Source organism: Sparus aurata, chromosome 24 (assembly GCF_900880675.1).
Source record: "Sparus aurata chromosome 24, fSpaAur1.1, whole genome shotgun sequence".
NCBI classification, from domain to species: domain Eukaryota; kingdom Metazoa; phylum Chordata; class Actinopteri; order Spariformes; family Sparidae; genus Sparus; species Sparus aurata.
Window position 1 is genome coordinate 1,073,855 of NC_044210.1, and position 13,433 is coordinate 1,087,287.

The 13,433-nt window shown below is 40.5% G+C and overlaps 1 protein-coding gene across 6 annotated transcripts in view; it reads left to right on the plus strand.

Annotated features, from left to right (window-relative positions):
* The first annotated feature begins 1,667 nt into the window (after nt 1-1,667).
* Nucleotides 1,668-13,433, plus strand: part of ap2a1 (adaptor related protein complex 2 subunit alpha 1) — a 40,624-nt gene continuing 28,858 nt past the window's right edge. For 4 of the 6 annotated variants that reach the window (XM_030409345.1, XM_030409346.1, XM_030409348.1 and 1 more), the window contains exons 1-8: nt 1,669-2,509; nt 4,867-5,078; nt 9,501-9,694; nt 9,875-10,004; nt 11,359-11,460; nt 11,803-12,062; nt 12,173-12,341; nt 12,573-12,710. In XM_030409345.1, coding sequence (XP_030265205.1) covers nt 2,443-2,509; nt 4,867-5,078; nt 9,501-9,694; nt 9,875-10,004; nt 11,359-11,460; nt 11,803-12,062; nt 12,173-12,341; nt 12,573-12,710 — 1,272 coding nt within the window. In that variant the 5' untranslated portion in view covers nt 1,669-2,442. Of the gene's footprint in view, nt 2,510-4,866; nt 5,079-9,500; nt 9,695-9,874; nt 10,005-11,358; nt 11,461-11,802; nt 12,063-12,172; nt 12,342-12,572; nt 12,711-13,433 lie in introns of all 6 variants that reach the window. The other 2 variants (XM_030409344.1, XM_030409347.1) reach the window with 1 other exon arrangement.

A 13,433-nucleotide genomic window follows, 5' to 3' on the forward strand; every position in this document is an offset into this window, starting at 1 on the left:
CATTAATATACAATTTAGTTTGTGGTTGTAACGTGACAAAATGTGGAAAAGTTCAAGGGGGGTGAATACTTTTGCAAGCCACTGTATATGTTTTCAACTGAGCTGTGCACTTAAAAAGGCATTTTAAAGAAAAGCATTTTTAAAAATTAAAATAGAATAAAATAGCTTTAAAAAGCTATTCCCGCAAGACTTAGCTAGGCTAGCTCCTCAGCATAGGCTTAAACATGTGATAGGCATCTCTACCTAATAATAGCACTTCCAGGCTACATACACTAGTATTTAGTAATGCAACATTGGTAACTTAATACACAGCTTGCTGTATTAGCTACTACCTCACACAGCAGTAGGATGCAGGGTTGCACCTCAGTCAGTATTAAGTCCCGACTGACGTGACCATTTGAGAGAGAGTGTGTCTAAAACTGAATACTTAAATGGATGGAATGGACTTATTTTAACAACGGGAATGTGTTCTTAAAACTTAAGTTACCATCTATCTAGCTGCTATCAATTTATTCCATAATATACTAAATACAATGAATCTAACTGACCTAGCCTAAATTGTAAATTGAAAATAAAATCTAGAAAGTTTATTAGCCCATTGGCCGTTTGCAAAAAAGAAATAAATAAATACATTTTAAAAAAACAGAAAATATGTGCTAATGGCCATACAAAGTGTATTGAACATAAACAGGGTTTAACTTGTTGAGACCATAAAATGACTCTGGGAAAGCTTGCATGCCTTAATTGGAATCAATATTCTCCATCCAATGGCAGCGCAATGGCAGAGAGCACTTGTGTTTTACCAACCACGAGGGCACTTAAGCACGCGTTCATACCACCCAAGACTAGAGGGCAGGTTATCATGTTTTGCCAACCGGGAGTGCGCTTAAACTTGTTTTAACCACCCAAGAGAGCAATTAAGTGTTTTAATATCACCTAAGAGGACAGTTTAGTGTGTTATGCCAATGAGGAGGGCACTTAAAGACGCCCTTTTGCCACCCAAGTGGACAGTTTATCATGATTTAACCAGCCGAGAGGGCAGTTTAGTGTTTGTTTCACCCAAGAGGGCAGTTTAGTGTGTTTTGCTAACCAGGAGGGCACTTTAACATGTGTTTTTGCCTCCCAAGAGGGCACTTTAGCATGCGTTTTTTTGCCTCCCAAGCAACCTGTGGCATGTCCATGGCATCGCTACTTGTTTACACATTTTAATGTACAAAGTTTTGCACAATTTCTCTTTGTTTTGCACTTTTTAATATTATTCATAGGATAAATGTGAATGTGAAATATTGTACATATTGCACTATTGTTATTCTTATATTTAATATTCTTAAATATATTCAAAATAAATAAAAATAAATTCTTGGTCCACTACCTGCAGATGCTACTGGGAGGATCTCGCTGTCTACTGCAATTGATCACTCAAATAATGATGCATGTCGACACGAAATGACCAATGTCACAGCAGACGTGGTTGAAACGGCACCTTCTCCCAAGCCACCAGCTCCTTGTCACAGGACTCATAGCCTCTTTGGCCAGTGCTAAATCGCTCAAAAGAGAGGATTTAGTGAATGCGCAGGTTACAGGCGCACTTAGTGTGGGCCCTTGTCATAGCTGCGTTATTGTTGAACCAAATAATGCACACTCAGTCGAGGGGCAGGAGCGTGCGCGTGCACTGTTACGTAGCGCGGTCACGCTGTTGGTTCCTCTGTCACGAGCTTTATCCCAGCCGCGGACTGGAAGGTGGAGAATTAGAACGGACATCAATTATACAGGACATCTTATTCAGCAAATTTAGTGCGCGATAAAGAGAAAAGTGCAATTACTGCATATCGCTGGTTGGCAGTTAAAGGCTCCCCGCTGAGTTATTCCGGTCAACCGGTGATGTATTCCAGTATTTGAATGATATTGCTAGCCAGCTAGCTAGCTAGCTGTTAAGCTAGCTTTACGGTGCGTGACTCGAAGTAACTTAACGTTATATTCTCGGATGTTGTTTTCATTGGCACGTCTGATTGCATTTATCATATAGAGATTCAAATACTGGGTGGTTTTAACTGACGGGAATTATTACTGCAGGTGTTAGGCGCGTAGGTCCTCGTCCTAGCTAGCTAAGGATTGAATGAAATAACGTTAGCTTGGCATAGCCAGCGGAAACGAGCCAGTTAACAGGGATAACGTTATCTTATCCTGCTGCTGGTTGATCCACCGCTATACAGCTAATCTAGCAAGTGCAAAAGGAGTTAGCCACGTACAGGCATAGCCTACAGTGAGGTAGGTAGGCAACAGTCTGTCATAAATTTATATTGGACGACCGGATCTACGAAGTAGCTAGCTACTACCAAACGTCAAGTTGGCCATCTTCCACTTCAGTCCAGTCTGAAAAGCTGACCGACGTCAGTTCATTTTTTACGAATAAGGCCGGAGTGAGGACAGAAACCTGCAAACATGCCGGCTGTGTCGAAAGGAGATGGAATGCGCGGATTAGCTGTTTTCATTTCGGACATTAGAAATTGTAAGTAACATTCAATGTTCTTACTTATTTGTGTGACGTTAATCACATGCCACTATCATCATTTGACATAACTGAGGTGTTGCTAACCGTGCCCTTTTGCGTGTTGTAATGACGTGGGGGTACACAGGGAGGGCGATACTTGCCTGTAACACTTCTAGTTTTAATTAGCCGCTGTCCAATCAGTAATGTGACATTTCATACTAAGGTTTAGCCTGTAACATGGCGGTGTATTTGCTGCCACATGAAAAAACGGACTAATGCTTGGATGCAGAAAATGAGGCCTTCTTTTTTTGAGTCTTGGCTGTTGCTTTGGTCAAACTTAGACCACATATATCTGTACAATACTAGACACTCGGGTGTCTAATGTTAAACTGATTGACACCATAGTTAATTTAAAAGTTGGAAAGCTGTGTTTGTTATTATATTAGGTCGACACCAGACAGTCACCAATAAGCACCTACCAGCTGCCAAAATCAATTGAATAAGGCAGAGCTGTAGAAATAGTCGCTGGTGCTTCTCTGAAATATGTTTGCATGCATTTGCAATATTGTGTAGATAGTCCCCATTACATATGAATATGGATTCCCACAGTGTTGGCAATAACTAGTCGCTCTCTAGAAACTTTATAACTATTAAACCGATACATTTAATTATTGATATTTTATGCATAAAGGTTAACTAAGAGATTCCAACTAAAGGAAATTGATATGATTCAATCAGCTGATCCCTCCACTAGACTCTTCATCCTCTGTTGTACTTAAAATCTTCTTTGAAGATATGTGTAATTTTATTGTAACCAATATTTGATTATTGGCCAGTGGTTTAGCCAATATAACGAAGGGCTGGTCACTGATAAAGGCTTGATAGGAAAACACTGAGGGAGGTTTAATTACCTGGACCTGTTGTGAGTTTGTATATACTAGCAATCAATTAAAATTAAACAAAGAGGGTTGTTACTAATATAAGCCAAATATACCCTTAGTGAATCAAGGTTGCAGCTACTGTTTAACATGTTTTATATAGTACAGCATAGAATAGATTTCTCTAGTGAGAAAATGTTGATGGATAAGATAAAAAAGATTGGACTGTCTGTGTATGGCTGGTGCATTGAATAAAATACCTGAAAAAAATGTAAATACTTTGATTTGAAATATTGCCCACAATGATTAAATACACTAAGATGGGGTTAGACGCCCAGTAGAAATGATATGGCAAAATCTCTGGCAGATGACGATAGTGATTGGGACATTCCAAAGCAGCTCACCAAGACCCTCTCAGTGCTCGTCATGGATTTGATCGAGACCCTCTAGTAAACTCTCCAAAAGTGATGCTGTAACTCAGCTCAGTACCATTCCGTCACTCTGCCCACTAAGGGAAATGACATGGCATCTCCCAACACAGCTAGTTGTGTCTACAGTGATAATTGAAGTGCATTGCTCAGCTGATGCTGTGCACCCTGTCCGTCCGTCCACATAGGCAGTGTTGGTACTGCAGCGGCGTTCCTGCTTGCCCTATCTGCTTACATGGAGTTCGCCTTTGATAATTATCAATAAATATGATGACGGAATTGTCCTTTGCCCCTGTTGAAAGAGGGACAAAGTGGGAAGGTGGGAGAGAAAGAAAAAAGTGCACAGGAAAAAAACTGCCCTTCACCTTTTGTGTGTATTCTCTTCATGTCTGTGCCATATCCTACAGATACAGTCATCAAAACTGTAGTCAAACGCTGGTATAATGTTGATACGACTGTCTACAAGTCATTGTCAGGTCTATTATACACTTTTTGCTTAATTACGCATATGTCACTACTTGTGTTATTATTCACTCTGGTATTGAAGTTGATAATTTTGAAAATGTTGTTATGACATTTATCCAAAATTATACATTCTGACTTGTTGTCAACATAAAGGCCTGCCATTGACTCCAGAAATAACAAGACTAACATTTGCATCACTGTAACTGGGCACACAACACACTTACTGGCAAAAAATGCTGCATTTTAAGCTTAGTGCTAAAGTCACTGTACACTGTATCCTAAAGTGAAACATATTACGGTTGAATGCTACTTCCCACAAGGCCACACATTTCTCTATATCAGAGAGCCATGCACCTCTGCTGTGCCCCTAACACATTTTTGTATGTCAGCACATACCCATTGAATTTGAAGCTGTTAGAAATGTGGGCATGGAGGGGTACTAGTGGAGTGGACTGTGGAGCTATAATAAAACACTTTGAAAAATATAACATTTTTATTATTGTTATTATTTATTTATTTTTAATCAGAGAAAAAAACCTCCATTCAGTTACTACCGAAGTCTATGTTCTAAATACTGGCATTGTACTACGTCCTTTCCCATCAGGTAAGAGCAAGGAAGCTGAGATCAAACGAATCAACAAGGAGCTGGCCAACATTCGCTCCAAGTTTAAAGGGGACAAGGCTCTGGATGGGTACAGCAAGAAGAAGTATGTCTGCAAGCTGCTCTTCATTTTTCTGCTTGGCCATGACATTGACTTTGGACACATGGAGGCAGTCAACCTGCTGAGCTCCAACAAATACACAGAGAAACAGATTGTAAGTCTTTCACTGGTTATATTGTATGTGTTGTTGTTTTGCAAGTTTTTTCTTCTATCGCAAATTGGCAATTAATAGTGGAGATTTCAAAGTTGGTCAACAATCTGACCATGCATTCATTGCCAAATTGTGATTCTTTGATACTGACAGGCTTTAGTTCAGCTGGTACTCAATCCTTGTCCCAAATTTTGTGATCATATTGGAGGTGTTGTTACGACAGCATATCAAACACCATTCCTGCTCTATTGACCTCACAAGATCTAAGGTGTGCTGACTGTCAGTGTTGACAGAACTAGAGATCAATGACCAGTCTGTCATCACTCACATACTGGCCAGAATCACAAACCTAAGTACCATGAAATATAAACGTTAAAGCAACACAGAGGCCACTGCCATTGTGACTACTTCCTGATTTAATATTTGTATTTTTTTTTTATTGTGGACCGTTTTCTCTGGAAATGTTGCGTAAGCTGAATAATGTTGAGTCAGGATCTGTATTTCAGTGGTTGAGGATTGAATCTCATACATTCACAGCAACAGAACTACCCTCAGAAAGGTCCCTTCAGGGTGTTTATGCCCGAAATCTGGACACTGTCTAAGAGTGAAGGAGCTGGCTCACACCTGTTTATATCATGGATCATTGTATCCTAGTTTCAATCATTTCTATCCACTTTAAGACATAAGATCAAACTAGAAACTGTCTTGCAATGGGATCACACCAGCCAAAATGCAAAATTATTGTATATGGTTCATTGGGACAAGACATGAGAGAAGTGAGTTGCCGGCACAGGACAACTAACTTTTAATCCACGTTACTTTTGTACAAAAGAATATGGAGAATATTATCAGCACTTGTTAATACTAGCCCCTGACGTGAAGAGCAGCCCTGGAAGAGGCAGCAGAGATTGGTATGTTTTCCAACCCAACGACATACTAATACAGCACTATATCAAACCGCAATAAAAGCACCTGAAAAAGGCTGGTCTCGTGAGAATGCTATTGGTATCCATAATAACACCTCGCTCCACATTTTTTTTGTTGTCTGTAACGGGGATGGTATGGCCGATTTACACACCTGTTAAACGATTGGCTGTTGGCCTGGAACTCGTTGCATGCTCTCATTATCAAGGGATATGACAGGCTGCTCATAAGCTTAGGCATGTTCATTATGTGCTTTCCATTGGTTTGTGTTTAATGCATATACATGAAACTAGAAAAAGGTATTCATCGCCAATACATATTGCTAGTGAGCAAATAAACAACTTTGCTGTTAACATTACTAGTTTGCTTTTTACGTATCACGTTCTTTTCCTTTATGTAAAAGTACAGTTTTACTCTGCCTTCTTTTATTATTTTGAACAGTTTTTTTGTTTGTCAAGCACTAGGTAACAGTGTTACAATGTTTATATTGCACAAAGTGCTATATAAATAAAGTTCAGTTGCCACCACAGTCAAGTGCCATGCATAATGTGCACATGCTTGGAAAGGTCTGTACCAAACAGACATCTGGAGAACAAGATTTAAAGGCAGTTTACTTGATCAAAAAATGGCCACACATACAATATTGCGATTTTGATAATATTGTGATTAATTGTGCAGCCCTGATTTTAGATTCTTAACACATTGTGTAAATATTGTGCCCGTGAATAAAGGTGCAGACAAATGTATTTTTCTTTTATTTAGATAACAGCACACTCGCATAACAAGATAAAACAGCAACCTCAGGCATTTAAGAAATAATGTTAGAAGTAATAAATCAACCTCAAATATTATTGGGGTAGTTTTAAAACCATTAATTGATATAAAAATTTAGACTTTACAAAAAATGTGCCTAAATATTTTTGTATTAGTTTGATAATGTTTAAACATTACGTCTACTGTACATCTCAAGAGAAAAAAACCCTGACTTGACGGATGTGTACAATATATATGTGGGCTCTAATGTCACGAAACACACTTTTTTTTAAATGAATGAAAACAATAATAGCAAAATGCTTAAATACTTAATGACTCTGCAGTGTGATGTGTAGTTAGTAGTTTAGTAAGTAGTTAATTCCACTAACTACTATAAACAATTACTGAAACTATTCTGACTCACATCAAGTCAGAATAGGTTCATGATGTGGGAACTGTAGGGCCAAGAGGGTTTCTGTGTATGTGCCAGTGCTTAAGTCTACCTATAATATAAGTGATAGTAAACTATAGTATGTATTAGGGCTGCACAAAAAATCATTAAAAAATCGCGATCTCGATTCACACATACACGTGATCTCATTTCTACACATAGCGATTCTGAAGCATTTTATATCTCGAGCTGAATCACAAACAAATGCTCCTATTTCCTCCCGGATTTTTTGAAGCGCCCCCAAACGCAGCACTGGCGCTGCCTCCTCCCTCAACCTGTGGTAAAGCGTCTTTACAACACGTGATTCAGTGGAGGAAGCCCGCCTGCAGTTGAGTGTTTGGAAGGAGTGAGTGAGAAGCCGTTTTTAGACAGGGCAGCAAGCCGCCAATCTGCCCGTCCTATTGACGGCTAGGTCCGCGGTTTTAGACAGAGGGCGGCAAACTGGGGGTCTGTTTTGGTCCGCCGATTTGCTGCCTCGGAGGGTACACTTATTTCCGCCTCGCCTGCTAGATGAGCAACGGGAGATCCGGAAGATGCTAGCTCTCCTGGATCACCAGCTGTATGGTTGTGTTAGCTTGTTGTTGTAGCGACAAGCTAGGAACGGTCGCTACTTTCAAATTAAAAGCCCCCGCAAAGAACCCAGTTCTAAACTCCAATGGAGTGCAATGTAAAGCTCTTATTTTGAAGACAAATTCGTTGTCAAGTGTTCACAGCCCAACTCGGGCTTCACGTAAGTCACATGTTTACGCCTACCTCAGAGGCGGCTTTTGGAAAAGGAGGAATATTACGCCTCCATTTTAGAAAGCCGATCACAGCAGCTATCACATATCACCTAGCTTAAGATACGGCCCCAATAAACACTGTACAACATGAGGTATTAAAGGATACATTGGATTTCTCATCCAATGATAGAACTTGAACAAAACAAAAAAAAAAAACATTGCTTACTATGCCTCTGCCATACTATGATGGTTTTTTTTTGTTTTGTTCAAGTTCATCAGTGCAATAAACATTTTGTGAAAAAAATCGTGCTAGAGAATCGTGATCTCAATTCTAAGCAAAAAAATCGTGATTCACATTTTTTCCAGAATCGTGCAGCCCTAGTATGTGTTGAAAAAAACTTCAAGAGAATCATCAATCACATTTAACAAAATGTGCATTTTCATTCAACAACTCTTCAGAGCAGTTTCAGTAAGAACTAATCATTAGAACCTTCGTGATGGTAGGATTTTATAAAGGGTTGTTCAATAACTCTTAGTGCAAAAATAAAATATGTGAGACAATATATATAAGGATTTTACCAATGTTTACTTATTTGTTTTAACTGTGAGAATGAATACACAAGACTATTCAGTCAAGACGCAGGACCACACACTTGCTGTTTGTAGGATTATCAACCCTGTTTTAATTTGGTATGTGGACTTAGAGTGATGGAGCATCCTGAACCTGAGTAAAAATGTCACCAGTCATATGTCTTTAGATGTAACCAGAATTTGCCCCACATGTCTGTAACTTAGCTGTGTTCAGCCTCAGAAGCTTGAAACAAAGTTAGCCAGCTAGCTATACTGAGGAAGCCAAGCTAAGAAAACACGAAAAAAAATGACACAGTTATAAGTAGCACATTAACAGCTGCCTGCAGATAAGAGGCACCACTGCAACACATTTTACAGAGTTTCTTGGGAGAAAAAAATGGGACAAAGCAGCAACAAACTTATTTTAATTTTCTCTTCCACATGTCACAAACAACAACTCTAGCCTTATGGCAATTCCTCAGGGACCTGCCCCCTTATTATGCTCTCTGGTGGGGCGCCTTTTGAATCATGATGTTTTGAACTCAATAGGGGGTGGCTGTCGATGGCATCGATCTTTGGCCTGACCATACTTCAGAAAAAACAAACACATATTTACATACATTTTAAGCAATCAATTGGAATTGAAAATCAAATTAGTATATTTACTATCTCCTTGGCTTGGGAGACGAGTCACACTCTATTGGCAGCCATGTTTATGTTCTTCACAAGTATGCAACATCTGGGTGGTGAGTGTAACCCTTACCCTGCTCTTGCTCTCATGGGCTTTTATGCATTTTTGCTCAATATTCCATTGCTGTTTCTTTCACACTACAGGTCTTCAAGTCTTAAATATCAATCTGTTCAGGTCAGGACTTAACAAATGTTTGAAGTTTGGGGCAGATTTGACAATGCTCAACATCTACTGGACTCTTGATTACTTTTTTTTTTTTTTTTTTTAAATGCCTACACAGTTAAAAAAAAACAACTCTTCTTTTGTTTCTCAAGGGCTACCTGTTCATCTCAGTGCTGGTAAACAGCAACAGTGAGTTGATCCGTCTGATCAACAACGCCATTAAGAATGACTTGTCCAGCCGCAACCCCACCTTCATGTGCTTGGCTCTTCATTGTATCGCAAATGTGGGAAGCCGTGAAATGGCTGAGGCTTTTGCTAGTGAGATCCCTCGAATCCTGGTGGCTGGGTGAGTCTGACTTTCTGCTTTTGAGGGTTGAGGATGTAAAATGAAAAAACAAACAAACACTATAATGTGTCCTTTTTTCGTTACTTATGTTTTGCTGTGAATGACAAAGTTTAAAAACTGTTACTAGAGTTCACTGTGACTTCACTTGGCTGCTGGTAATATGAATGTGATGCACCACAGTGATACGATGGACAGTGTGAAACAGTCAGCTGCCCTGTGTCTGCTGCGCCTCTATAAGACCTCTCCTGACTTGGTGTTGATGGGCGAATGGACATCACGAGTGGTGCACCTGCTCAACGACCAACATATGGTAAAAGCACAGTCCAGACCTCCATATTAAATAGAACTTTGTAAAAGATACAGTGGTATCTGTATTATCTGACTGACGTAGATCAGCTGACAAACTGTCAATAAGTTAAAATTGTTTGCTTTCAATCTTTTCTAAAGTTTCCCATCCAACAAGACTATAAATTGGTGAAGCCAGGCCAGAGTCCTGCACGGGTCTTATTTTGCAAACCCGCACCCGCCCGTACCCGTCGTACTTAAAACCGCATCCGACCCGTTTCCCGACAGTAGCACAAATTACATTCCGCACCCGAGCCGACCCACTATAAATTGATTCGACGCCCGACCCGCACCCGAAGCAAAATTAGACTGACGCAATTTTTAAAAATGAAAGTAAGCCAGCGTGGGGAATGGGAGTTCTGGGAGGGCGCAAGCACGCATGAATGAGCTCATATGAAATATACCGTATTGACCCAAATATAGGACGACCCTGATTATAAGACGACCCCCATCTGTTAACCAAAATTCGTTTCTTAATAACAAATTCACATACCCTCCTGTCAGTCTCTTGGAAGCGGCCGCTTAGAGGACCACGATAAGCTTTTCTCTTACTGTTAGCGTTTTCAGACGATCTTTTTGGACCCGCCATCTCAGTAACGTACAGACGTTATACTCAGTAACTCCATATTTCTTGGCTGGCTGACAGTTGTTTGGCGCCTCCGCTGCACTGATCTCCATTATCTTAAAATTAGCATCATAGCTCCGCCTCAGATGTCTGTTAACTTGCCACACTTGATCCACTTTGCTCCTTAAAGTCACCGCGTCTGTCCATTTTTCATCTCCTGTCACTTCTTCTCCGCTGTGATTGACAGATAACCCCAGCCACAGTGTCAGTGACGTCTCTACAATAAGCTGGCGCCCTCTGCCGTTGCGGTCATGTACCCAGACAACTACCTGACCGCCAGACAACTACCAGCATGTGTCAACGGTTAGACCCCGATTATAAGACGACCCCACTTTTTCCACATAATTTTCATCGAAAAAAACCTTGTCCTATATTCTGGTCAATACGGTACATGCTTATCATTTTGAAATGCAGGCATATTTTTGTAGATCTGTCACTAATGATTTTTTTCTTTTGCACCTGATGCCATGAAAATGACAGTCGCAAAACCCGACCCGCGCTCTCTAGGCGTCCGACCTGATCCGCACCCGTGTCCGACACAGGACATTATTTTTCACCTGTTTCATCCAAATTGTGCAGGTCACCCGTCGGGTACCCGCGGGTACCCGAACCCGTGCAGGACTCTGAGCCAGGCTGTTCAATATCAGTGATATTATTAATTGTCTTTTTTTCTGCATGTGTGTCTCGTGTTTAGGGTGTGGTGACGGCAGCCATCTCTCTCATCACCTGTCTTAGCCAGAAGAATCCAGATGAGTTCAAGACCTGTGTTTCCCTGGCTGTTTCTAGACTCAGCAGGGTGTGTGTGCGCGCACATGTGTGCGCATTGACTTGCTGTGACCTTGTTTTTAATTAGTGGATTAGAACTAGAGATAAATCAGTGTTGTAAATTATCAAAGATGGCAAAGTTGGTAACAGGTGGCTGAAATGACCACCGATGAGCTCCTTACCAATACGGTCTTATCTGTGCAGTCTAGTATAGGGCAAAAAAATACAGGCAATTCACATGTTTCTGTAACTGAACATAACTGCTTATATCTGGGTAAGCTGCACTGCACTGGGTCTGTTGAGCCTTGTCTTGCACAAGTTCAGTTTTGACTTACCAGAGTAAGTCTTCAGGAAAATTGTGTTGGGTCTCCAGATTGTGTCGTCGGCTTCCACTGACCTCCAGGATTACACCTACTACTTTGTCCCAGCACCGTGGCTCTCCTGCAAGCTACTGCGCCTGTTGCAGTGCTACCCACCACCAGAAGATGGGGCTGTCAAGGGCCGTCTGGTGGAGTGTCTTGAGACCATCCTTAATAAGGCACAGGAACCACCAAAGTCCAAGAAGGTGCAGCACTCAAATGCCAAGAATGCCATCTTGTTTGAGGCAATATCACTTATCATCCACTATGACAGGTGAGCATTCTTAGCAACAACATGACCTTAGATATTATGTCAGGCTGCATGTGTATGCATCTTAATTAAGAACTAAACCATAGAAGTAAATTTTGATTTGTCTTCTGCAGTGAGCCAAACCTTCTGGTGCGAGCCTGTAACCAGCTTGGCCAGTTCCTGCAGCACAGAGAGACTAACCTGCGCTATCTGGCTCTTGAGAGTATGTGTACACTGGCTAGCTCTGAGTTTTCCCATGAAGCTGTCAAGACGCACATTGAGACCGTCATCAACGCCCTAAAGGTGGTGCCTCATACTTTGAACTAAATACAGTCATTCATTAGACATCAAATTAATAAATGATTAGGTGAGAGGGACTTCCTACCCACTTCCACTGACCCCCTGTATATTACACTTCACAAGTCGCACATGACAATCCACACATAGATCTACACTTGTTTGTAGGTCTGTTTCTACCTCTGTCATATTTTCTTTTCTTCCATTTCATAAGTGTTTGTCTCTGTGTTTATGCAGACTGAGAGGGATGTAAGTGTTCGGCAGAGGGCAGCTGATCTGTTGTATGCCATGTGTGATCGCAGCAATGCCAAGCAGATTGTAGCCGAGATGCTCAGCTACCTTGAGACAGCGGACTACTCCATCAGAGAGGAGATGGTGGGTGTTGGTGTTCCAAGAATGTTTGTTTCTTTCTTAAATATCAAGTGAGAATTGGTGATGCTTGTTTCCACCACAGCAAACCAGCAGTCTTCAGAATCTGTATGACAAACCACATTTAGTTTTTTCAGTTCTTTAAAGTATAATAGAGGATTTCACCAGCTACAAACAAAAACAGTCTTGCATATACAGAGAGCTGCAATAGATAAGCAGTATGACTTTGACACATTAATCGCTTCTTCCTTTAGACAATGTGTATCATATATCCTGTATTTCCATTAACAACTTTATATACAAGGGAACAAAGGAAAGAACAAGAAGGGGATGTTTAGTTTTGAAGATGCATATTATCGTGTTGGAAGATAATCCAGTAAAATATCTAATTAAAGAAAAAATACATACCCACAGTAAGGTAGGAGACCTTGGACAACACAGTTTTGTGGTGGCTTTTTGCAAGCAGAGGTCAGAACTCAAAGTAGATATTCATTAAAGTGTCCTCAATGAAAGTGAACTTTTAAGATAAAAGTGTTGAACTGGAATGGAATTTTTGTTAAATATGTTTTCCAATATTTTATGTCTCTGACCAGAAATAACTTATCACAGGACTTTCCCAAAAGCTGCCAATGATAAGTATCATGTCTCCAGCACTTACAAAGTTTCTCCTTTAAAGTGTGCTTTTTGTCAAGCCAAATAATTCAAAACTTTGTTTCAGACCTATAGAAA